Source organism: Aulostomus chinensis, chromosome 22, assembly GCF_037954235.1.
Source record: "Aulostomus chinensis isolate RoL2024-O1b breed Wild chromosome 22, RoL_Achi_v1.0, whole genome shotgun sequence".
Lineage (NCBI taxonomy): Eukaryota > Metazoa > Chordata > Actinopteri > Syngnathiformes > Aulostomidae > Aulostomus > Aulostomus chinensis.
The window spans coordinates 6235249-6261817 of record NC_141341.1 but is presented as its reverse complement, the minus strand read 5'-3'; the positions used below and the strand labels follow the sequence as shown (position 1 = coordinate 6261817).

Genomic DNA, 26569 nt, shown 5'->3' with positions numbered 1-26569 from the left:
CTCTGAGACCTGATGCAAAGAAAAGAAAATAAACTGATTGCCTTTTCAGGTGCCTTTTTGTTTTAGCTGCAATTTAACAAAATGCTGTGCTTCGCGCGACACTTTGCGATATTGTCAACAGAATTACAAACGCTTCTCTTTGTCATGTTTTTCAAAGGTGCACAAGAAAAAGGAGAAAACTATCAGGCTTCTGTGATTCTCTAACAGTTCTCTTTTTCTCTGAGGCTGAAGCGAACAGAAAAGTAAATCAAGTGCAGGAAGCCTGGCAGCTAATGTATGAAACTAAAGTGCGTGAAATTTAAAAGTTTTCCAATTAAGCAGGGACTTTAAGCTGTTTGGAGGCTGCCGGGACGTAGATAAATGTGGGCTGAGGCTAATGAAGACCAGTGCAGCTGATGACTGGGCTCTGCAACATGTACACAGATAGCTTTGGATGCTGTGACGCCTTTTAATTGTCCCCCCCCCCCCCCTCCCATCGCTGCCACCCCCACCCCTTTGCCCTTCGTCAGAGAGGAATTATTATTAGCCCCCCACCACCCCTCGTTTGTGCAAAGCCTTATCTCCCGCTTGTTTTTTCCCTCTAACTTTTGTTTTCCATTCGCTGTCTCTCTCCTTAAGCAGTTCTGGCCAGTGGGGTGAATTTTTAGTCCTCTGTCTGCATGCTGCATATAGCAATGACTAAACGCCTGTTTTCTCAATGTTTCTGTCTATTTCTTTTTTTAATGTGTCACAGTCTTCTTTGCTCCTGTTTTTAAGTGTTGTCTTGCTGTAACCTTGTGTCCCCTCACGTTGTTACCCGTGTCCTCCCCCCTCAAGCGAACCCAGACACGGTGCTCTGCTCACATTCAGCCTGAGTCATGTGTTATGAATGTCTGTACTCGTTCACTCACTTAGGAATGTCGTGGCCTGATTTAGCATCTGAAAAACCTCCAGTACCATCGCTACTTTGGTCAGACATATTGAACTAAGATGAATCATTCCCTTATTTATGTTCCATGCCATAAAGAAAACAGAAAAGCAGAACAAATTAACCCATTTACCTAAAGTACAAATTTATAAAGCAACAGATGTGAGAAATGAACTGACAATACTTGTTAAAGGGATAGTTCGCCTAAAAATGAAAACTCCGCCCGTTGGTACGAGGGTGAGTAGACAAAGACAGTCAGGTGGCGTTTTTTTTTTTTAGTTTACAAAACCCTGCTGCAGTTTTACAAAAAGGATTTTGCATTAATCTCGCAAACCATTTAAGTGAATGGAGACCAATCATCAAATATGACCAAAATACATAACAAAACCATAAAATGATTCCAGACTGCTGGTCTGAAGAAATCTGAGCGTCCTGAAGCCTGAAAATGTCCAATTATTTCATAAACGTCACTCATGCCACATTTTTAGCCTCATAACTACTTGTGCACAACTTGGAAACCTAGTAACCGGTTTACTGGCCGTTCGACACGAGATAATAAAACAATTCCACATATAACTGTATCAGCCCTTAATCATCAATATTTTATGCTAATTTTAAAATTCAGAAATTCAAAGAAAAAGGGTTCATCATCCGCTAACATGCAGGGGCTGAACTATACTGTCAGCAGCCAACAGGGGGCGTCAAGACCTGTTGGCTTCACTTTCATTGCTGCCAGCTTTGCATAGAGTCAATAGGCTATAATCACATGCTTGAATTTACTTGTCTTGTCTCTGTTTTTGTGGCCCAGTTTGCATGTTAGAACTTATTTTTATGTTCAAATCAAATATTTCTTTTTCAATAACCCCCAATCAAAATGTACTCCGCACTCTTTTAAACCCTCCAAGCTCTCCAGTGTTGATGAAAAAGTTTGTTGCTAATGAGTTCCCTTGATAAAGAAAAACTGGAATAGCTCAGAATAATAACTCAATACTCTGAGTGGCCCTAATGAAACTCAAGCTGATGAAGACTGTGTGTGAGCGCCACATAATGAACGAGCACTCCAAATTCCCATTTTCAAGTTGAATGCCACTCCTCTGGAAAGCCTCAATTTGTCTGACAATTAACCAATAGAAAATAAAAAATTAGGCCATTTTGTTCAAGAAAGTTTAACTTTTCCGTAAAAATGTCAGCAGAACTTTGGGAACTGATGGAATAGAGTCTCCTCTTAATACCTTTGCGTCAACAGAAAGCTTGAATGAGCCAGACGGAATTCCTCAGATGTTTACGAGAGGCCGTCTCACTTTACTGAAACTGAACTAACGGCAGATTTCCCACAGTGGCTCTTTCAAACGCAGCAGTGTTTGTGTCATTTATGTGGAAATGAGTCGGAGCCGGAGCACCAGATCCTGCAACCATTTACACACAAATCAAGCCACATTTGAAAACACACACTCAGCTCCCGATTCGGCCGTCCGTCAACATTAAAGTGGCGTTTTTGGCTGATGAAATAGAAGCGTTTGAAGGAATGTCGTCAGATCCAAAAGCTCTAAAAACACCAAACATATCACGAAAGAAGACCGAAAATGTCGGTCATCCTGCTCTGTCTATGTAATGGATGACCACAATATATAAATAAGACACAGCAAGCTTATCTAAACCCAGATATTAAAGTGTGAGCATGCATTGATGAATCAAATGCATATTTATCTTTTTATTATATCTACAATGCAGCAACGCTGCTAATTTGCACCGTTGCCAGTAACTAGGAATGAAAACAGCGGTCAGACGCCCAGTAGTGGATCATGAACTGTTTCATGTTGTGGACTACAAAGAGAAAAAAAGTAACGCTATCAATAAATTAAGGTATAAATGGCTTTATGATTACAATCTCTAAAATTCTCCCCCCAAAAAATTCCAACTGCGATTGACATTCAGTCTTCTAATCACAGAAATTGAAAGATGAGTTGATGAAAACACTTGTCGACGTGCTCGAGTGTGTCCGACTGACCGCCGGGACGGAAGGACAGCAAGCGAGCTCTTTCTTGTTTGGCGTGAGTGAATTATTTGACTTCTCAGGCTTCCTCCAAGGACGAAAAAGATGAAGGTCAGACGGAAAGTAAAAGACCGCAGCATTTGAACAGCATTCTTTTACTGCAGTAGCTGAGAGTGGGGTGATTTAATAAGCACATCAAAAAACCTTGTTAATATTCCATTTCGGAGCAGCACAATAATAAAAAGAATGTTTTTATTCACACCGTCAGACTGATTGAAAATCTATTAGCGAGTATTTGAATATGAAAGTAAGCAATATAGATAAATATTGACACAACAATGAAAATTCTTACAGAACACTGCGTATTTAACCAGAGTAAAACGTCTCCCCGAGAGGGAGAGCGTCAGTACAGTATCTCAGTTTACAGAAAAACCATGATCACTCTTCCTTAGAATCTTCTCTTTATTCTTCCCAGGATGCCTTTCTGGTCATCGCAGCCATACTGTTCTTTGTTCTCTGCGTCTACGCCTTCTTCTACCTCAACCTGAGCAATGAGGTTAACATGGATTTGGATGTGGATTAATACTCTCTCTCCCCCTCTGCACGTCAAGAAAAAGAGAAGACTGTAGACGGATATTTTACAGATATGACAGAGTCCTAATAGCCATAAACTGTATGACCACCAAAGCACACAGATGTTGTCTTCAGTTTGTGGCAGTTACAGATTGTTTTGGCAGATGTTATTAAATGTCCTCTTTCCTTTTTTTGAGAAATATCATTGAGGTAATTTAGGTTTTTATTGGCAACACAACATTCGAGCGATGAGCGTGATGTTGGAGATTATTGGCACCTCAAACCTCTGGGCCACCAATGTGCAAAATTGTAATCTGCCTTTCAGTGAATCGCTGTTCAGTGTCTTAAAACTCACAAAGATGTTCTTTCCCCCTGTATGACTTCTTGGAGAATTCAGGAAAGGCCAACCAAATACTTTTAGCTTGAAGCTAATAGAGACCGACTACGAACAAGAGCAAAACTGTCCAAAATGTCTGTTTATCAACTCTCAAAGGCACAATATAATCCAAGTGTTCTACAGCTGCATGCTCAGTAATCCAGAAACAAACCCGAGTACTTCTGAACAAGTCCAGCGGGTCCTGGTCATTCTTCATATGACGCACGAACTTTCAACTTAACGTATTTCAGTTCTGAGGTCTTATATGAAACAATTTGATGAAATTACACACACGACATTCCTGTGACCTCATCCATGCAAACCCAATAAGATCGGAACGTTAAGTTAGTGTCATCAGGGTGGTTTGGTCGATGCATCTATCCGGAATGATTGTTTGTTTCCCAGCGGTTGAATAGGTGATAGAACTGGAATCGTCATATTGACGCCTGTTACACACTAATTCAGCACCCACGTTCGTCTTTTCCTCATTATTTTAAGCTTTCCCGCCCTTCACATAAAGAGTCGGTGACCTCTTTCTTCATTGAGTAAAACAAGCAAGTCTGTTTTTACACATCTTCCTAACCACAGTCACGCCAGTAATGAGATTCTGTTAATCATATTCTGGAGAATCACATCCCACAGTTTCTTCCTCTAACAGAAAAAATGGAAATCTCCTGCTGAGGCCGATGTCACATTGAGACAAACGCTTGCCTCCCATTCCAGTGCACAAACTTTTCCTCCCGCGTACGCGGAGATCACTAAGTGTGAGATTAGAATCCGCCAAGCTCTCATGCTGATTGAACATGTGGGCAGAATACAGAGCGGCACATTCTACCTGTCGCAGGGACCGGCATCTACAGGATTAGCATTACAAATATTTACATTCTCTTCTGTCATTTGAATGTAAATTGAATGATGACTGAATAGAGATGAGCCTGTGTGTGTCTCGCAGGATTCCTCTCATAGTCACATGTAGACATCGTTATCTGTGACATGTTTATAGACGGAAATATGAAGCTTCATCAATGCCTCTTTTATCCCGCCACTTGCTCTTTGTGGCTCCCCCCCCCCCTTTTCTCCCATGACCTCCTGACCTCTTGTAAAAGACTTCAAGTCAAAGAAACCATTATGATAAGCATGCACCCGTACCAGAACCCTCACCAACCCCACCCACCCACCGCCACTGTGAGTAACTCACATGTGTAACAATAGATAGTCTGGCCTAATAGACCTTCATACGTGACACCTGTTATCGAAGGGGTCACCATTACCAACTGCCAGAGCTCTGACATCAGCACAATGGAAAGGATCTGACAGCATGGACTATTTATTCAGGCGCGTGTTTGGCAAGACCTATTTTTTTGAACAATAGTGAAATGGCAATGACCTTTATGCAATGCTGGAATGGGCAGCGCTCTGCTAGTGCTTGAAATGGGTGGTATGTAATAGTGTTGGGATATTTTTACCCGTATGACTGATTCATCATTTCCTGTTGCTGTTTTTATAGCCACCGAATCATTTCTTTCATTAAATTACTATGAAATTGAAACAATGTATCTTTTGAAAGAGCTGTACGATGCAAGACAAAAATAAAAGATGTTTCTACTCATTTGAAGTTGAACTTCACGTCATTTAATGCAGCGTTCACCTCCTGTAGGCCTGCTAGCGTCCAGTTGTACAGTCGACAGACACGTGGATGATTTCAGCAGTGGGTTTGATTTTATTTTGTTCTTCTGATTCCCAGCAGACTTTCCCACCACCATGGTGTGGATTGACTGCTGTCACTCAAATACCTCTGCAGGCTATTTGAATATAGAATATTCCTCCTAACTTACCCTGGACTCCCACACTGTTCAGACTGAAATGGAGGAAAAGAACATGGCTAGAACGTCGACTAAGTGATTGCAGAGCTCAGCCACGGGAACTTGATGAATCACTAGTCCACCAAGTGGATGCGTCCTTGTTTGCCTCCTCCGCTCCCGCAAATGCCTGAACCCCCCCCAGGTTCGTCCAACCAGGCAAAACGGGCGAACTACCGAGGCGCATCTCAGGATTCTGGGTCCTTCCCGGGGAGGCAGACGTAGATGAGATGCTGTCAACACGTCCCCTCCGTCCTCTGCTTCATAGTGGACTCATGGATGTTCCGCCATGTTCTCTGAAACCTTTTGCGGTCCTAAAGTATTTGACATTCACACCATGCCACCTGAACGGCTGCAGGATGATCCCTCTGCGTTCACCGTGGTCACACACGCTAGAAGACATTTGACACACACAGTCTTCGTGTGGCCAAGACTGGAACCTTGAATTCTGACGGCTTTGTTAAGAAGGAATTCAGCCAAATACGCCAACTTCATATGTGGCTTTAAAGGCTGTAGAGACAATTTCTCTTGTGGGTTAATGAGGAGGGTGAACTGCTGTTGGCTGACCCTGAGACAAAACCTCAGCCTGGCATCATGGCAGCATCCGTGTAGGTCTCTGTGTCCTGCTCTTCAGTGACGTGCTAGTGTGCCAATATGAGCTGATTGCAGATAGTTAAGAAATATCTGAGTCAGCGTCAACCGGAAAGAAAAGACAAGGTTTTTAACGCCGTCTCTAAAATTCAAAATTGTAAAAAAAACAACACATTTTTCTGGCACAAGTGCTTGTTAACCACCAAGCTACAGCTAATGCTATGTTTATTAGCATCTCATATCATGCCTCAATCTGAGTGATGCAGTGAATGTGACGTTGGGAGTAATGTTCTCAAGCTCAACGTATCACATGACCTCAGTGCTGAAGACACCAAGCAGGCGGCGGGAACCTTTTAGAGCTTTTCTGAAAAGCTCAAAACGACCTTGCTCCGCCAACCATCTTCTGTGTCATCCTGCCGGGTCTCCCAAGGTCCTCCACTGCTTTTCTTTGTAAATGTTCTTATGTGTCTTTTAACATGGAGCGCTCAGCTTCCTTCCTGTGTCTGACGTCTCTTATCTGCCAGGGGATGTTGGAATCGCCAGCTCACTCTGTATTTATAAAAATCAAATCCTGTCCTTTTCATCTGTTTGTTAATTTAATTCATTGTGCTAGATTTTAAGTTTGAATTGATTGCAGTTGATGTTTTTTACTGTTTTTTTTGTTGTTGTTGTTGCAGATTTTTGTTGTTGTTATTTTCAATGAAGATAAACTGCAAACCCGGCCCGAGATGCTCTTTTCGAATGATTAGACATGACTGCTCTTTGTTCCTCTTTATGGAATGTTTGCTAAAGTATTTCTCTACAATTCCTCAATCAGGCTGTATCTACTTATGGATAATATAAGTAAAATGATAGATTTATTTAATGGTTTGTATTTGTCATTGAAGGTTTTATGTAGAGCGGCACGGTGGCGCAGTGGCCCTGCCACTGACTTGCGACCTGTCCAGGGTGAACCCCGCCTCTCGCCCGAAGGCTGCTGGGATAGGCTCCAGCCCCCCGCGACCCTTAACGGGATAAGCGGAAGAAAATGGATGGATGGATGGATGGATGGATTATATGTAGCTGGTAAATTCAGGTCTTGTCATAGAGTCTTAATAGCAATAAATCCTGTTTTTGTGTGTGTGTGTGTGTGTGTTTTAATGGGATAAAAGCTTTCTATTATCCTTCTCAGATTGCTCTATCTCTAAACAACTCCCTAATTGGTTCCTCGATTATTCTGGAAGTAGTCATGTTCTTATTGTTCTCCCCGGATGAGTGTAAGGCTGTCTGTGTGTCAACTGTGGGGACTTCCACTGTGCCGCTACGAGAGATTGGAGGCTACAGTTAATGGAAGATACGTTTGACATGCAGCAGTGACAAAGGGACGAGAGTGACATTGGTGTACATGGTACGGTACGTCTCTGCTAATTGACGGTGCCTGGCTGACTTGTGCTCACAGGCAGTAGCGTTGTAGAAGCACTTAGCATGACCTTAACAGCGCTCCACAGCAATTGAACGCACTGAAGCTTTACCTGGCACCCACTGACAAATGAGCGAGCCGCCATGCACCCAAATCCTACTCATTAGTCATGTGAGGTGTGTCACAAAGAGTAATTATACCTCGACTCAAACTTGCTTATACACCAACACACACACAGAATATTTAATTTTCCCACACTTTAGACGGATGGAAATGTTCTAATACATGTACAACTGTTTACTGAGACATGAATCATAATTACCACTGCTGGTGAACCTGACCCCACCACCACCACCAACACACACACACACACACACACACACTTCTTGCTAGGTTTGGCTTGCATTCAAGCTGTATGGTATTTGCTTTTGACATAAATAGACAAATGCATTTTGTCACGTTTTCCAGCCGCAGCATGACGTCATGGGAACTGAGCCGATTATTGACCTCTGTGCATTTTCTGTTAAGTTTCTAAACTGGTGTTTATCTTTGTTTTAGTGACAACTTTGTGTTTGTGTGGATGTAAGTCCTCTTTCCTGAAAGCATTCATACATATGTGTGTGTGCAAGTGTGTGTGTGCGTGCAGTATTCCGCAGCGTGCCTGTGGCCACGCTCCAGTGAAGCGCTCAGTCTCTCTGACGGACCGGTGAGAAGTGAGAAGGGTCAGTCCCGGCAGGAGCTCATTTAGTCCCTATCTCTAACACACACACACACACACACACACACACACACAGTTTCTCTACAAGTTACTCTGACACAGAAGCTCATGGTCCTCACGCACTCACATCGACACACACACACACACACACACACTGCTGTGCTCCCATTGGGGAGATACAGGGAGAAGACAGGACTGATGATGCGTGTCACAGAGTACCACTGCGAGTCTCACCCGTAATGTCTCCTCCCTCTTTCTCGGGCTCCCTCTCATTGATTTACGGCAGGTATTTGTCAGCGTATGCAGTTCTCCTTGAAATTATGCAGATTTAAATCATGAAGGTACTTTGGAGTACACATCCAAGCCAGGCTGTGTAGTATATTTGTGCGATGAAGCAGTTTCCTTCAGATCATGTTCTGTCTTTTATTTTGGTGTGATAAAGAAAACTCTCCACTGCTGGTTTTTCATTATTTGGATTCTTCTGCACATGTTCACAATTGGCGGGGAATTTTCCATAGGCAGCACAAACATGGAGGATGAGTGGACACGAGACAGTGACAGGTAAATCTGCCATGTGGTCAGGTATAATTTTCACACGGAACCATAGGAAATGTGCTATATCGTGTGCTAGTACTATCACTCATTGTCAAAAAAAATGTTGCAGGTATTTTGTATGCAATGTCAGCACCCCTGCAGACCCCCCCCCCCCCCTCCTCCCAAAAAATATCAAATTTTCAGAATTCAGAGTCATAAAGTGGCTTGAAGCTTTCCTGAGGTAGCAGGAGATTATGGATGATGCGGTCCGTGTCCTCGCCGGTCATGGCTAACACATCAGAATGTTCAAAGATGTGGATTCAGTCTGCACAAGGTAATAGAAGTGCAGTTGCACATGAAGGAAGTAACACAGCAATCGATCCGTTTGAGAAATTCCTCCGCATCCTTTTCATGTCATGTCTTTATTGTTTGCAGGGAATAATGGGGACTAGTATTGACCAGATAAAACTTTAACAATCCCCATCTCCAGCCTCGCGTTTGTCTTTCTGGGAAGAGATATTAAGTTTTCTCTGTCTAAAGTTTAAAAAAAAACAAACACTTAATTTCCCCAAAGTGTGCAGCAACCTTGGATGCCCATTTTTCTTCAAGTTCAAACATCTTATTCAGACTTCTGCATCGGTCGATCCCTCGTCTGGTCTGCGATCAGACCCAGCACAACTTTCTGGAGACTTTGCTATGACAAACAAACACGATCACATTAGAGCTGAACTTGACAGTAATGCTTTGGTGTTTAATTCTCGGCCGACCTCTGTTGCCTGCGCGTTTGATATGAATGCATTAGCGGGATTGCGCTGTGCTGTGGATTAGAAACTCCCCCGTGCTTTGTGAGGTGCGTGGTAATGCCAGACTTAGTGGATTCTGCTGTGAATCACATCCTCCCATCGCCTTCCTAATCCCTGATGTGCTGCCTAATGACACAGAGACACTGAAGGACTCGGTGGGAGAGCTGAGAAAGGCAGAGAGGGCAGCGAGAACGAAGCAGGAAAGTTATGATGTCTCAGAAGTGGCTTGAGGTCGGCGACCGTCTCTTGATAAACACCCCCCTCACACACGTACACACACAAGAAAACAAGCTTTTAACTCACTTGTACTGAACGACACTTACACACTTGCTCATCTGTTTCCTGGGTGTTATAGTGTGGCCAAATCATTGATCCACAACTGTGATTTGAAAGAAATTTGGATGTTGAGCATTTGCGTGTGTGTGTGTGTGTGTGTGTGTGTGTGTGTGTGTGTGTGTGTGTGTGTGTGTGTGTGTGTGTTGCATCCATAATCAGTGAGCAGATAGGGCAGGTGCTCAACAGGTGTGCTCTCTGATACCAATCCCGCTCCATTTGCCTGTCTGTCCCTCCATATTTGCACACATTCATTGTGTTCTTCATGGCGGAACACCTGGGCTCTGCCGCACCTGGGCTTGTTGCCCGATTCTCCGTCTGACAGCGCACACACACACACACACACACGCTCACACACTGGAACACAGCCAGTTCCTGTTACTGACTAAAGCAGGAAGCAGCAGCTGACATCCTACACTTTAATTCCCAGGAGACTCAACACCCTGAGTAAACCATCCAAACCTGATCCGCCTGACACCGATTCAGCCAGACCTCTGCTACACAAACAGAGAAGAAGAGCCCTCGTAGCACAGCTGATAACTATTGCTGCTTCTGTGGGACTCAGGCTGATTGATTTTCATCATTCGTTTGTTTTGCCTTTTCAAGTGTAGCTATCATGCCATAGAAATGTGCAGTATCAGGCCTAAATATCAGCACGTGCGCTACAGCGGACTTTAAGAAGTCGGCTTTCGGGGATGACAAAAATGTAGCTAATGGTTCTGCAAACGAGGCGCTGGGGGACTCATCATGAAGACAATGTGATTCTCCAGTCAGGGGTCTTCCAGGGTCAATGTTTGCAGATTCATTTTGAGATTAAGTCTCAACTTGCCCCAAGTAGAAATGTATTTAATTCTGCAGAGCTCTGTGTAAAAAGTAGCACTCTTAAGAAGTACGTCGACAGTTTTCCCCGTGTGTTGACAGGCACACAAATAACAGTTCTGCCAAATCTACTTAATCTAGTTTCTCACTGCACTTAATACAAGACAGTCACATAAATAGCATCTCACGAACCCATCCAAGTATCTCATTACGGTAAAAGTTCTTCTTTTTAAGGCAGTATTTCAGTATACAGTTACACTTTGCTTAAGCTGATTTACTGAAACGCAAGGATTAAGTGCATTAGTAGAGCGTCACAACAGAAACTGCCACTAAAGTCCTGTGTAATTATTTAGTTGAGCAAATAAATGTAGGTGGTACCAAAAAGAAAGAGACAAAGCAAAACCCCTCCGATGTGAAGATTTGTTGGCTGCAGTGAAACCCCTTAAAGAGCTAAGCTGTATTAAATGGTGAAATTGTCAGGAAGAATGAAACAAACATATGCAACTATATTTAACACCAATTGTGATTAATTATTATTATTATTATTCTACAGCTGCCTTTTGAGTGTGTGTGGTAAAAGAAGAAGCGATCCCTCGTGAGAGGCCAGGACACGCTGTAGAGGTTGTGTCTTTTCCAGCGGTGTGCTGGGCCGTGCACCGGTGAGCGTGGGATTACCCGAGGGAGGAACACCGGCAGCTTCTTCTTCTTCTTTTAGCTACCGCAACTTTTTTTCCTGAAATAAGTAAGAAGATCTCAGCTCCTTCCTTCTCCGTCTCTCTCACTCTGGGAATCGCTGTTCCAGAGAATAACCAAGCATTGATTGGTGCATTCAAGAAGCACAGAGGCTTCAGTTGTTTATTTTCTCAACCATCAGGCTCTCCAATCAGGACTGGGTTCAGTTCAGTGATTTAATCATGTAAGTGGTGCTGTGGTTGCCTTCGCTGCGCGTGTTGCCATTTAGAGCACATTCATGTCTTTGTCGTGGTATATTATTATCCTATTTCAGCATGGATGTGCAGCAAAGCAGTAAGAAGCATGGAGGGGAAGAGGAACAAGCTGTTCACATTGACAACTAATCAATTTACCTTTGAGCCGGTGAGTTAAAGTTCTCCAGTATGGCTGAGTTCTGGCTCAGTTTTGGTCTCCACCAGCGTGCGAGTGGCTGCTCCCTACATGCTACATGCTTTGCTAGCATCATTAGGAAGCTGCAAACCTTCGCTGTCGGCTGATTCACGAATAGTGACTTCAACACTGATGACGCCAAGAGGAACTGCTGCATAGCTGGTGAAGTTTGAAAATTGCTATCAATACGGAAGATTAAAAATAAGGCCTAAAACATCGGAAGACTGCAAGCTGTCTTTACCTTGTGCGTGTGCCTGGTTGCTGCTTCCTGTGACATAAATCTCATGAGAGAAAGGTGCTCTTGCATCAAGATCTCAGTCCTCCATTAATGATTTAGTTTTCCTCTTAATTGTTAATGCCATCCCTGTTGCTAGCAGGATTTATCACTCCATCATTAGGTTCTGTAACAACTTTATTTTAGAGTAATAAATGTGTAATCTCTTCCCAGCATCAGCCTCATTTCTCCCACTGCGTCGACCATTTCCTCTCTCCGCTCCACTGCTTTTTGGATCAATTTTAAGAAAACCAAATGTGAATTTGCTCCGAATTAGATTTTAACATCTTTTTTTTTTTGGTGAGCCTTTCCTCCTTTTAACCCTATTGGCACATGCTGAACAATTAGCCATTCTCAGTGCATGCACTCACACCACCACCGGTGACGTTTACCGGCTGAAGCAGCCACAGCGCTTTGTTTTGGCAACAATGGCAGATGATACATGGACCCAGAAGATGGAGGCCATCAATCTCTCTGTTCACCTCTCCATCTTGGTCTCTTTATGGGTGAAACAAACCAGGGATATCGCGTGACACGGCGGTAACAGTCCAGGAGGTTTTCATGCAACTTGAATATCTTTCTGAGAGTACTGGTTCATTTTAGTGTGTACTGGCCCTGGTGTTTCCCTGGACTCTGAGCTGATGTGATCTGGTGGGTTGTTGGAGAATGTTTACGCTCTGAGATGGAGTGGAGGGAAGTCCGAGGACCTCCTGGGAATGTTTTCAAGGTAGTAAAAGGGTCATTAATGCCTTTCAAAGATCATGGTTGTCCCCTGTCTTTCTTAGAAGAGTTAGGCCACTGGTCTTATACCCCAGGGGCAAAAAGGAACCCATGCACTCGTGCACACACTACTTCTGTCTTCATTTTCCTTTTTTCTTTCTGTGTCTCACAAATGCACACACTGGTCTCTCTATTTGGACGCCACTCTAGCTCTGTCCACTCTCTCTCGCCTCCCTTGTCCACTTAAGCCGTAGGTCACCAGAGGTTAGGGGACATATCAGTCATTCAGAGGGAAGAAAAAGCGCCATTCAGGAAGAACTGCTCCCTTGTTTTCTATCATTTTTAGATGTTTAGTGCTGGAAAAACCTCCTGTGAAGAGCAGAGACAACATCACGGCCAGCGGGCTACCTGAGGAACGTTCCTTCAGCAGCAGCTCCCGAAATCACCAGGTTCCACATTATGATGATCCCCGTTGAAGGAGTATTTCTGCAGAGCCATTGTATATCATGTATGGGTTTTAAATAAACCTACCTGATAAATTACCAAGTGAGAGTGCCTTACTTGGAGGTCAGCAGATGGATTTACTGTTGCCTGGTGAAGCCTTTAACCCGCGGTACCTTCTTGTTACCTGCTGCTGTTCCATTTACATGATATCAAGTTTTCAATCATTAAAACAGCCTGCAAAAAGACACGAAGTTAAATTCAGCCATCAAATCTAATCTGCTGTTACTTGGTTTTGGGAAGGTGACATTTGATTGAAGCATCTCAGAAAAAGGAAGACAGGTACAGTAGCTATCGGGTACTCAGAGCCACCTCCCAACTGCCTGATTGATCAGAGTTTTGTGCGTCTGAGTTGATCAGCTCCTTTTATAAATCCTAGCATTTTTTTTTTTTTAGAGTTAAGTCTGTGTCCTCGCCATCGCCTCGGCTTTCCAACCAAACAGCTCTTTCATTATGGCGGGTAAATAGCCAGTCATAATAACATTTGCTTCCAGTCTCTGCAGATTTTTTTTTTTCTTTTGTCTCGGAAAACCTAAATGAAACGAACATTTTTCCACTCATGAGAGAACATTTTTATTTCTACTGAAACCTGAGCAGGTGTAAGTTTTATTTTCTGTCTGTCCTGAGTAGGTCACTTCCTGTACCTTCGCCGTTGAGACAGCAACGCGTGGTTATTGGAATACTGAATGTTTTTAGTTGTGTGGTCAAACATCATCAAATAAGCATGTCTCCTTTGCAAAGATGGCAAGTCGTCTCTTTCCCGCCGCAAAAGTGGCCTAGCAGACACAAACTCGACATGGACACAAGCCCTGAGGCCTTATTATATTGGTTTGTGGTCTTTCAGGCTATTTTGTGATGCGATTTTGTGATCATAAAACAAAACAATACTGCCTAACGGGAGACAAAATGATTATTATACCATTAACATTTTATTGTCATCCCTAAAAGATTATAACTTCTGAAATATTATCGGTCGGCCACTTGACACATTGGAGCCAAACAAAGCTGTTTATATCATCAAATATGCCTTGAAGTCATGGAATAAAAATTTCTTACAGAACCACCTGACAGGCGGTTATCTGGGCAAACTGAGCGACATTGCGTTTACACAGGTGTCCTTTCTCTCTCTCTCTCTCTCTCTCTCTCTCTCTAAAAAAAAAACCTTGAATATTTGCATTTGACTTCTAAATATCCTCCCTCCCTCTCTCTCTTTCTTTCTTTCTCTCTCACTCACACACACACACACACACACACACACACACACACTAAAACCTTCCCAAAGGACAACTTTTACCCAACAGTGGATGTGTGTTGTTCGATTCAGTACATTAAGTGTGTGTCTGTGTTTCTCTGCGTGTGCGTGTGTGTGTGTATGTGTGAGTGAGTGATATCTGTCTGTACCAGAACTGTTTTTAATGATGGTATTTAGGGACGCACATCTGTGGCTTTCCCATTACACACAATCTCTCTCTCTCTCTTTCTCTCTCTCTCTCTCTCTCTCTCTCTCTCTCTCTCTCTCTCTCTCTCTCTCTCTCTCTCTCTCTCTCACACACACACACACCTGTGTTGGCCGTGGAGTTGGTCACAAGTCCATTTCGGATAACCATGGATGTACAGGGATGTATAAAAAGGCTGATACTAATTTGATTACAACAAAAATGCAGTTTTTAATTAAATGATGCTAAAATTTCATATCATAGCTGCTTGACAAGTTTTAATCCAAATTAGCATCACCTCACCTCTCAGCTCGTTTCTACAAACACAAAGCTGCTCATTGTCTTACAAATCTCTGGCTTCAAGCACACAACAGTCCATGTTTTCCTGTGACTCAGTATTAAACATATTCCAGTTAATTCTCACACTGTTCAGCAGTAACACACACTGAATGGCCCTGCTCACACACACACACACACACACACACACACACACACACACACACACACTGTCCTCATTGTTCTGTCACCTTGACCACAGGGAGTTAAAAAAATGAAGAGTTGTCTGCAAATCATTCAGGTTTTGATTGGTTGTGGAAATGGACTTGCCCAGTGTGTGGGTGTGTGTATGTGTGCGTGTGTGTGTGTGTGTGTGCGCGTGTGTGTGTGTGCGTGCGTGCGTGCACGTATGCGCATGCTGCCCAAGACTTATTAAGGCGGACGCTTTCTTCCATTTTCCTGCCTGTCTGCTTCTCTGTCGTGAATTTTCAGCTCCTGTCCCTCAATTCCTGCAGCACATATTTGCGCTATTCTGACTCCCCACCTCTCAGCTCAAACTGCCCCCAACACACACACACACACACAGACACACACACACAGACACACACACACACACACCTGACACAGCCTCTCCTCCCTCAACTGCAGATAGTGTAAAATGGGGGAGGGGGTGGGCCAGATGGATCCCAGACCTCAACACAAGTCAGTACCAGGAGCATCCCCTGCATATTTGCCCCCTGACTCACCAGCAGGCCAAGGCTGAGCTCACCCAGCTCCTCTTCCTCAGTCTCCCACACACTCGCTGGTACCCCTGTGCTCCCTCACCCCGTCTCAGTTTAGAGTGTCGCTCGCCCTTCTTGTTTGTGCGCGCTATTCCTCTCTCTTTGCTTTTACGCAACAGCTTTATAGGCCTTTTTGTCATAAGTGATGCGCTAAAAACAAACAAGTATTATATCGAAGCACATAAGGGAATATTTTAATTTGCTGTGTTGCCGTGTCTTTACACAATTAAAAGCCCACATTTTCATAATTTGATCCGGGTCTAATTTTGTTTTCACATTAAAATTGTTCTGCTGTTGTTCAATTCAAGTTAAAAAAAGAAAAGAAAAGTTAATTAAAACCATGGTGAATTATAATGATTAGGGTTTAAGCAGCATTTAAGAATACTGTGCCAAGAAGCTGTTACCCCCTGAATGACTCCTGCTTTACTCCCTCAAATCAAATTAAATCAGTGTGTAGAGTCCAGCAGTTAGTCTTCAACTAATTTCACTCCACGTAAATAAAAGGTACCTTATAATTGCATTTTTCGAGGTGTCCTGACACTTGTTTAAAGAAAGATAAATACGAGACAGGTTAAATCTGTTTTACAGAGATTTGTCACGTTTGCCACTTGTCGCTGTCTTCGCGGATTACGTCCCAAATACGTCTTATTTCCGTCCAAATGTCAGAGCTTTTATGCAGGCTCAATATTAAAGGTCTTTGAATATTAACTGACAGGAATCTGCTGCTCCTGTTATTATATTTACTTTACTTTGAATCCTAACTACCATGGTCTGTGTCAACAATAAAAAAAAAAAAAAAAAAGAAGCAGCAGAAACTTGGGAGGTTAAAATGGAGAAGGAGAGTATAAACCGATTTTAACCCACTTGCACTTGAGAGCAATTTTTTTCGACCACAATTTCTTTGGTACAATTGATGGTCTGTTCATCTCATTTGCTGTTGCCGCTCTGAAAGCTGGACTGCACTTGGGGGGGGGGGGGGGGGGGTTATTGTGAAATTATACATGTTGGAAGGACACAAAGAGCACTTAGGAGGACCTGCAACGACTGCTGGAGTAAAAGGCACAGCGATTACACCCACTTTATCAGTTATTTCTCTCTGACCCTCGTTTGAGGGTTTGACACCCAGGTTATTTCTTGCAAGTCAGGTTAATCACCAGTGCGGGTGGAGCCCTGGAATGGTTCAAACATCAACAAGAGGGATTCTCATTCATCTCATTCATCGCACGGACAAGACCCCCCCCCCCCCCCCGCCCCCAGAACTAGCAGCAGAGAAATGACATCGCCTTTTTGTGTGCGACTGAGATCAAATTCCCAGATCAGAGGGATGTGTGGTATCACTCGTACACTCGTGAGCTACATCCTCACGCAGCGACGTTCAGAGGTGAGCAGCCTCCCGCAGCAACAGGGTCCTGGGTTTGAGTCCATCAAACGTGAACTTTGCATGTTCTCCCAGGGTGCTCCCTCCCACACGCCGCGACATGCAGGTTAGGGTAATTGGCGGCTGTGTGAATGGGGAAGATCGTCTCCTGTGTGAGCCCTGATGTGGGCTGGCGCCTCTCGCCCGTTGACAGCTGTTATAAACTGTCCATCAAGGGACGGTGTGATGGATGGTCCTGATCAGATCAGAGCCCCCAAGATCTCCAATGGTTTGAATCACTGAACAGCAACGGCCTATTGATCAGAACGCAAATGTGAGCGGGCTGAACAGGAAGCGTCACCAGCCATTCAGTATCCAAGGTTTCACCTTATGGACACCGACTACCAAAAACTGAGCCATTTGACTTCCACCTGTTTTCATCACTGCAAACATGCTTCCAAGCACCTTTCCAAATAGCTTAGTGGTGCATCTTTTGGTAAAGCAGTTTTTATTTGTGCAAATCTGCCAAATGAAGGGCGGATAGATATGCAGTCATAATCTGCTGGTGTCTCAGCCAGTGGGCCTGCAGACTGCTGGTTACACATGTGTTTGAGTGAGAGGGAGCCGAGCAGCGAGGCTCTGGAGGGGCTGTGCTGGCTGTGAGGGTGGAGATGGGGTCCTACTGTTTGGGTGGTGTTGTAGTATGCTGAGTGTTGCTTACTCTGTCTTTATTAACCACACACTTACCTGTAAGTAGACTCCGCACAAGTTCAAGTGGTGGCGTTTAAACACGTGTGTGTTCGATGCTTTGAAGGCGCGCGCGCGCGTGTGTGTGTGTGTGTGTGTGTGTGTGTGTGTGTGTGTGTGTGTGTGTGTGTGTGTGTGTGTGTGTGTGTGTGTGTGTGTGTGTGTGTGTGTGTTGGGTTCACTGCACATTTGCCAATATAATTACGCCTTCCCAGGCCACTTCCAACTGTCTGGGCTGGCTCTCCCAGTTGGGGTAGATTGGAAGAAAATAAGGGCTTATTCGCTGGACTATAAAAAGAGCTGTAAATAATCCCACATTGTAGCTACTGGCAGGAAACAGAGAGCTGGCAGCATGCAGGAGACACTCAGCTGCACTGGCTGGCGGGCTGGTTGGCTCCGAGGTCGACTGATTATCAGTTTAGTTGGATTAATGGGGGGTTACCTAACAGTTCCTCTGTCCTCCACACGTCTCTGGCCAGAGACCCATGAGGAGCATTTCCAAGACTAGTCATTGCTATACCTGCAGCTGTGTCAGCTGGCAGTTATGTCATGTGGCTCAAAATACCGCATTTTCACAAGTCCAATAACTTGTGAAAGCTAAAAAATATGCAAGATAATATGCGTCAAAAAATACAAATATTTGGATGTGTTTACAAAGTTTGACTGTCTTTCTTATTTAATGTTTATGCTATCGTGTCACTGCATCACTACATTTCTGTTGAAAAGCAGTTAATGAAATGATGACGCTGTGCTTCTCTGTCTGAAGACAGACCATGATGTGCAGGCAGGACAACTCTTCAGCGCCGCAATGTTTAATCCAAAATGACACACAATTATACTTTAATAAATACGGTGGTGCACCTTTTTGTGATTTGAAAATTGCAGTTTTTGTATGTCATATTGCAATGTTGATGAAATTGTACTTGGTGTGCACTCATAAAATGAAAGAAAATCAGAAAAGGCATCATTCGAGCATATTCATTATCGCCACGCAGGACCCAACGTAAAGCAGCATCACCTGGCCATCAACAACCTGGGTCTCAGTCCATTTATATGCCTGTATAACTGCATCAATATGCATGCACAGTGCGAATAGGGCATTTATGTAATGGCTTGTAACCATGTCAGACATGTAATAATTATGCAAAAGGCATTTGCCTGGTAATGGCACATAATTTCCCCCATCAAGCTTCCTCTCCGAGGTGTCCCATTCCCTGGCATATTGATTCAACTATAATGAGTCTGCAGCAAGAAGTTTCTCAAAGGTTATGGGCAGTGGTGTGTGTGTGTGTGTGTGTGTGTGTGTGTGTGGGTGTGGGTGTGGGTGCGTGTGTGTGTGCTGCTAGCTTAATGAGTTAGAATAAATACTTTTGTTTGTCATCATATTCGAATTATTTGTGCTGTTATTGATCACTGCGTGTCCAAGACACCTTAATATTTGGGTGATTAAAACTCTGTTTGGCACCACCAGGTAGTCCAAAGGCCACATTTCTGGTGAACTTATTATCTTTTCCTTGTAGGTTTAATTAATTTAACAAGTCTAAGGTCAATGGCATATTGATCAACATGCAATGCAACAATTTGTCTTAAACTGTGAATTCCACCTTAATTTCACCACACATTCAATGCTGCATTCGTGTGATGTTGGAAATTCAGATTTTTCGAGTTTGGAAATTGCTCTTTGAACTTGGTTGTGTTCATGAGCTTTTAGGTTGTTGTTGGCCATGCAGAGAAGATAAGGTACATCTCAATCCTTTTGTGAAAATGAAAAACAAAGGAAAATAAATATTGTTTTGACTTGTGATCAGGCTAAAGATGAAGTGATATCAGTCAGGATTACTAACCATGAGCTAAACGGGGATTTTTATTTGCCATCTTTCTGCATATATAATGTCAACTCAGCAGCTCCTTAGTATTCATCTCTGACTTCCTGAGTTATTACAGAGTTACGCAAATGCAGCAATAGTTGGACTCAACATGTCAGCACCCATAATGTTGGCTCATCATCCACCCTAAACATGGCCTGACAGAAATATTGCTTCATAAGTTGTAGTGAACTTCCATATGTGTTCATGGGAGGAGGATGCACTCGTGACACTGAGAACAAAGTCTAACAATAAGCTCCAACCAAGCAGCCGCGTCACTGAGGCTATTTATGCTTAATGTCCTGTTCACGTTCGTCTGACAATGTATGTCTATTGGACACACGCACGCATGCACACACACACACACACACACACGCACACACTAGGCACCCACCCAACGATGAGCAGCTCATTAAAACAACCAGAGTGCTTTTGCCAAGTCTTTTCAGCTTTGGGGACAATATTCAACGATACACACCTCTGTGTGGGAGCAGGGGGAGATTGTTTACCGTTGCACAACTCTGAGGAGCCACTTATGCGTGAAAGGCAGATGTGTTTGTACTGCAAACAAGAGAGGAGAGACAGAGCGGTGCAGAGGCATGCCAACAGATCCTCGCTGTCTGCCAGGAGGCCCGCAATACTAGACTTCATGAAAAAATATGGACAGGAACATTTTGTAGGAAGGCACAAAACATGTTTATGTAATGTTTTGTCAGCAGCGCACAGAGACTGGAGACTGAATCACATGAATTATGTTCCTCTTTGTATAAAGCAAACAAACTTTTATTCCAGTGGGATTTCCAGATTTTCAGTGTAGTTGGAAACATTTTGAAAATCTGCAATAATTTAGGATTGTGCAGCCCAACAGCAGATCTGTCTGCGGCTATCTGCAAGAGTCTGTTCTCTCCTGAAGCTACGTCTGTCTGTCTGTCTGTCTGTCTGTCTGTCTGTCTGTCTGTCTTTGTGTTCCACACAATCCTCCTTTTCCTTTATAATTAGTGATGCAGATGACTTCATCTTCAATCCAACTCAGTCCACCTCAGGACTTTTTCTGTCATTTTTCCAGGCTCAAGACACACAAACCACTTAAATTGTGGCAATTAGAAACATTACAGCATTTTTTCCAAACTATAATAATTTACCTCCAACTGGAAAAACAGATAAGTTTCCTGTGTAAGCGCTCTCAGAAGCCTGGTAGGTCCTGGACAGGGGTTAGCTGACAGAACGGACGCTGTATTAACATGTTAGCGCCTGTTCAAGTCATCATTCCATCACTTTGTGCACCAAAGTAACGTGGCGTGCTATTTACAAACAGATGGCGCATGGCTGAAACCGCAGTCTGCCTGCCGCAGGAACACGAGTGGAGCTCTTCTCTCTGCTCGGGGATTCATGGCAGATTTGAGGGAAAAGTGGGAGCAATTATAGGGGAGGAGATGCCCTAGATGAGACTGATCATGCGTCCTGTTTCGTGGTCTGAAAGAAATCATAAGAAGTCTGGCCACCACGAGCCGCCTGAACAGCCTGAGTGCACCCTGTTGTAGATGCTCGAAGTCGGATGAGGACCATGCTTCTGAAAGGTAGTCCTGTCTTTGGAGAAGCTGCCTCACACGTCAGTCCCTGATTTCTAAGAGGCACTCAATAGTTTTTGAGATGCAGTGACACTGAAGGCCAGAAACATGACTCACGTCCCTCATCAAACCAGTCAGTGACGTCCTGTTTCTCTCTCTCGCCTCGTTCAGGTTTTTACCTTTACCCATCTTTGTGTTCCTATTCATCATCGAGCAGCCGTCAGCACTGACTCACTGGTCCTCCAACAGTCTTACTCGTCAGGATTGCCAAACTGTGCTGTTATTGTAAGTTGTTTCATGATATGTTGATCACCGGTGGGAAGGCTAGCAGAGCGGGACAGACGTGGCGCTGTGGGCCACATGAGACCGTAATCCAACACAGAAGGAGAGTGAATAAAATTTTCCGGTATTCAGTAAATCGAGGGTCTCTGGCTCACATTAATATCAAGAAACGCGACACAAACCATCCAGAAATCAGAGATTTGAGTTGCTGCTCACTTGGAAACAGCATAAAAGGTGACCTCGATCAGTTGTTCTCTTTGTGTCTTTCCTGTAATATACGGCTTCACAGCATGGCTCACTTTTCTTTTCAAACAAGAACAAATGAAATCAGTCACTTCTAATCTTTTGTTTCAGTTGTTTGATTCTTTTCCATAGCTTAATAAACACCTTCATAAATAAAACGGAGTATAAATCTATACTTTTACTTCAGATTTCCACTGTACATTGGAAAAGAAACTGTTTGCACACTGCAGGATTCCAATTATCGTACCAACTCGTGCCTTTTTGAAATACATTGCATATGGAAAAAATGAATTGCGGGTTAATTTTCTGTTCTCCGAAATCCTGCGAATGAATTTTTTTTTCCAAACAAAAATATTATAAATAATATTTTAATTAAAGGGTGGCACGGTGGTGCAGTGGTCAGCACTGTTGCCTCACAGCAAGAAGGTTCTGGGTTCGAGTCCCGGCTCCAGCACAGGGTCTTTCTGTGTGAGTCTGCATGTTCTCCTGTTCCTGTGTGGGTTCTCTCTGGTTCTCCAGCTTCCTCCCACAGTCCAAAGACATCAAGAGGGGACGAGGCTGATTGATACTCTAAATTGACCGTAGGTGTGACTGTGAGTGTGAATGGTTGTCTGTCTCTATGTGTTGGCCCTGTGATGGACTGGTGACCTGTCCAGGGTGAACCCCGCCTCTCACCCGTAACTGCTGGGATAGGCTCCACCCCCCTCCCCCCAACCTTTAACAGGATAAACAGCAGAAAAATGATGGATGGATGGATTTTAATTAAATTGAGGTACTTATGCTTTCAGTCCATCTCAAATATTTGGCAGAGTTTTTTTCTTGTCCTTATTTGTCACTTTAGTTCCAAAAATGTTCTAAACACTCGTACATTTGAATGACTAAGCACTGCTCTTCGGCTGTGAATGTTTACGGCGCGGTCCTGACCGCTCACCTTCAAGAATCCGGATGTTTGACCTTTAGCCTGATGAAGAGTAGTTTTTCTGCATGTTTTCATTTTGCGGGTGCTAAAAGCTATAAATTACCTTCTCTGTCTATTATTCATTTATTTTTGTGGATACTTTTCTCCAGTTGGTTCAGACTTAAGCCAGTGTGCCATCATAATGTCCCCACACTGGAAAGCATCGTGTGTGTGTGTGTGTGTGTGTGTGTGTATGTTCTATCCCTTGAGTCCATATTTACTTGGGTGTGCACTGCATGATTATGAGTGACGGCAACACAGAGAAGTGTGTGTTTGGGGGAATGTATAAACGAGTGGCGATGTGCATTAAGAGAGTGTGTGAATGGCCATTGTGTAAATGTGTGTGTATGTTTTGAGCTCTATACACAAGAATATAGGTGTGGGCGCAGGCAACGTGCGTGCATACAGTGTTAATGATGCTGCACGCTTGCTTGTGTGTGGGTGTGTGTGTGTGTGTGTACACACACATCTCATCTGCATGGCGCCATGCCCCATCGCTTCCATTGGGGTGTGTGAGAACAAAGACTTTCCATTTCCAGCGCAGCTCTGCCTGCAGGGAAAAGCCTGATCATAATTAGCTGAATGATGAGCCTCCGCCATGCACCGCACAGCAGGCCTGTGGCTGCCTCTCTGCTGCACCTCTCTTTCTCTCCCTCATCTCTCCATTTCTCTACTTTTTCCCTCCCTTACTATTTCTGGCGTTTTCTTTCTATTCATTATCTCTTGCGTGTGCTGCTCACTATCTATCTCTCTCACTCTGATGTTTCCTTCCTCTTTCTCTCTGTCTTGATCATTCTTTCTCTTTTTTAATCCCTTAAATCTCACTCACATTTTTTTCTTGTCTGTCTTCTTTTTTTCCCCTCCCCTCTTTTTTCCCTTTCTCTTTGCTCTGACAAACACTCTTCTCCTATTTCCTGTGAAGCTGGAAAAAGGAGGGATGGGACGAGAATGACTCTACACTGCCTCGTGCATAATCAAACCCAGACAAGGATTTGCATAATCAAACACCAATAAGCCACAGTTTAGATTCAGGAATGTCTGATGGCGCTCGCAGCAATTTCTGCATCATCATTCAACTAGTTATTCTATTACACTGTCAGCGCTATAGCTACTGTTGCTGTTACTAATGGATACAACACGTGCAGTGGTTGGGGTGTTCTGGTGAAGTCGTGTCATCTTTAAGTAGAACTACATCGAATCCTCAGATGCTCCAACTTCAGTAGTGGCCACCGGAGCATTACTTTGTCCAAGGGTTATGTATCATTTCACTTGTTAGCAACAAGAGAGCTTCTTGTTCTAGGTTCCAAACACCAGCAGCATGAGGTGCTGAGCATCCCTTCTGCCCTGAACGCTGAGTGTTTGGCTTTTTTTTCCCAGGTCACCAAGCCTCGAAAGACGTACGAGTGTGGAGCAACAGCAATAGCGGAGCTTCTGAAGCAGACGATTATGCCTGCCAAAACTTCTCCTCTCCCTCAAAATCTCATGAACCCTCGGTGATCGGCTGGTCCATCCTCTTTCTCCCTGGCTCTGTATACCCAGATAAGAAAAGCCTCAAATGCCTTGTCCTCTTTTAATTTGATCAAAATGATAATTTATACAAATCACAGGAGATGAAATATTTGCTAAAGAAAATACATTCAGAATGAAGTATTATGCAATTTGCATTCTGCAGAGACAAAGGGAGCATCATTGTTTGGTACAGTTCCACAAAAAACAAGCAAACAAAAACGCCGTTGTCATTTCAGTGTTTTATTTGATTCTACTGACATGTGACTAGTAATACAAGCATGATAATTCCCTTTAATATGTCAGAGTTGATCATTTTATCCATGTGTACTTCCACATGCGTGGCCAGTGAAGCTGGTTCCGATTTACCATGTTGCTTCGTTGTCCGAGGGAGCAAAATTCTATGTTTTTGTTCGTTCTGAAGGGGATGTCACGCTTATCAGACGGTCTCATCATTGATTGAACCCCAACCCCAACATTCCAAGAATGGACAAAACCAGAATGTCAGCTTGGTGCAAACACAATTCTTTATTATTTACCTCATGTCAGATATGATGCAATTCATTCCCCTCTCCTCTCTTGATCTCATCAGGTAATATAGTCTGACAATAATTCCCAACATTGTGATTTCCCCCCATGTTTCTGACTCAAGCATCCTGCTCACCTCCGGGGTGACTGTTGCCACGTTTGTTGACTGCATCCTGACTTTGGATCAGCTGTGTTTCATTATGTTGGGGATTATTAGTGACATCTGTTGTGAACAAAACAGCTCAGCCCTTCTGCCATGATGGAGGGAAGTGTAGTAAAGGTGCTGCTGGTTAACAGATGAAAGGGATACTGTAAAATGTACCAAGTTGTGTCCAACTCTACAGTGGAAATCCCTGCATCTGCTGAGCATCTGTACGATGAAGAGGCCACTAATTTGTTTCCTACGTAAGCTGTTGATATTTGATGCAGTAATGTGCCAAAGTCATTAAAGGGCATCGTGTTTGATGACATGTTCGCACAATATATAGCCCTGAATATCAGCAGCTGCTTCGATCCTTTGAAGAGTGTGTGTGTGTGTGTGTGTGTGTGTGTGTGTGTGTGTGTGTGTGTGTGTAAGAGAGAGGGAGCAAGAGAGCATGCCACAGGTCCTCTGGTAAACTGATGGACCACCAAAACAATATGGCCTAGAGGCCGTTTTGGTCTCAGGGCAACTCAATCATTCAGTGTACCACCCCATCACTATCTCTCTCTCTCTCTCTCACACACAGACAGACACACACACACACACACGCGCGCATTCCCTTTCTCTGTCTCTCTATGTATACCACAACAGGCCAGGCAGATGGCAGCCCCTCGGCCCACCGTGCCAGGAAAAGCATGTGAATTAAAGGTTATACCCAGCAGGTTTGAAGAGCTGCCAGCCCTGTCGTGGTGCAGCAGAGGAGGAGGGAGGTGTGGGGTTGTGGGGGGGGGAGACCCGGCCCACCTGCCTTCCAGGCTCTGGGACATCTGGCTGGGGTTTTGTGGAATGATGAGCCCACTGCCACCAACCACCGCTACTGCCACCAACACTGGCACAGCGCCGAAAGGAGAAGCCGTCATCTGTTCAGTTTTTCAGCTAGCAAATGAACAAATGAGCGTGTGTCCTCCTGTCTGCTGGGCTGTGTATGCATGTTTATGTGTGTGTGTGTGTGTGTGTGTGTGTGTGTGGCAAAGCGAGAGGGATAGTGAATGTCCTGTGGGTATCTGATGGATTGACTTTAAGTTTTAAGTGTACATGATGATAGAGCAAAAACTGGAAAAGTGTGTAGGCAGCAAAGTCTCAACTGAGGACAGCTCTAACTTTTAATCATTACTTTCCATTATTCCTAATTCTCGGTAACCAAAATCATCACTCACATTTACAGCCTGAGAAGTCCAAGGAAAGACACGCTCAAAAAAAATGTGCAAATCAAACCTCCAGACCTTGCAAATCTTGGCTGGAGTCGCTGGACCCGCAGAGACTGCCAGGTCAGGCCGTCTGTAGCCACTGACTGAAA

General features: G+C 43.9%; 1 protein-coding gene across 5 annotated transcripts in view; it reads left to right on the top strand.

The window, feature by feature from the left end:
• The window catches only part of triqk (triple QxxK/R motif containing), a 169989-nt gene extending 144716 nt beyond the window's left edge, over nt 1-25273 (top strand). For 4 of the 5 annotated variants that reach the window (XM_086194042.1, XM_086194040.1, XM_086194043.1 and 1 more), the window contains one exon: nt 24414-25273. In XM_086194042.1, the coding sequence (XP_086050168.1) occupies nt 24414-24533 (120 nt within the window). In that variant the 3' untranslated portion in view covers nt 24534-25273. Of the gene's footprint in view, nt 1-3375; nt 5450-24413 lie in introns of those variants that run through there. The other variant, XM_086194044.1, reaches the window with a different exon arrangement.
• Nucleotides 25274-26569: the final 1296 nt, after the last annotated feature.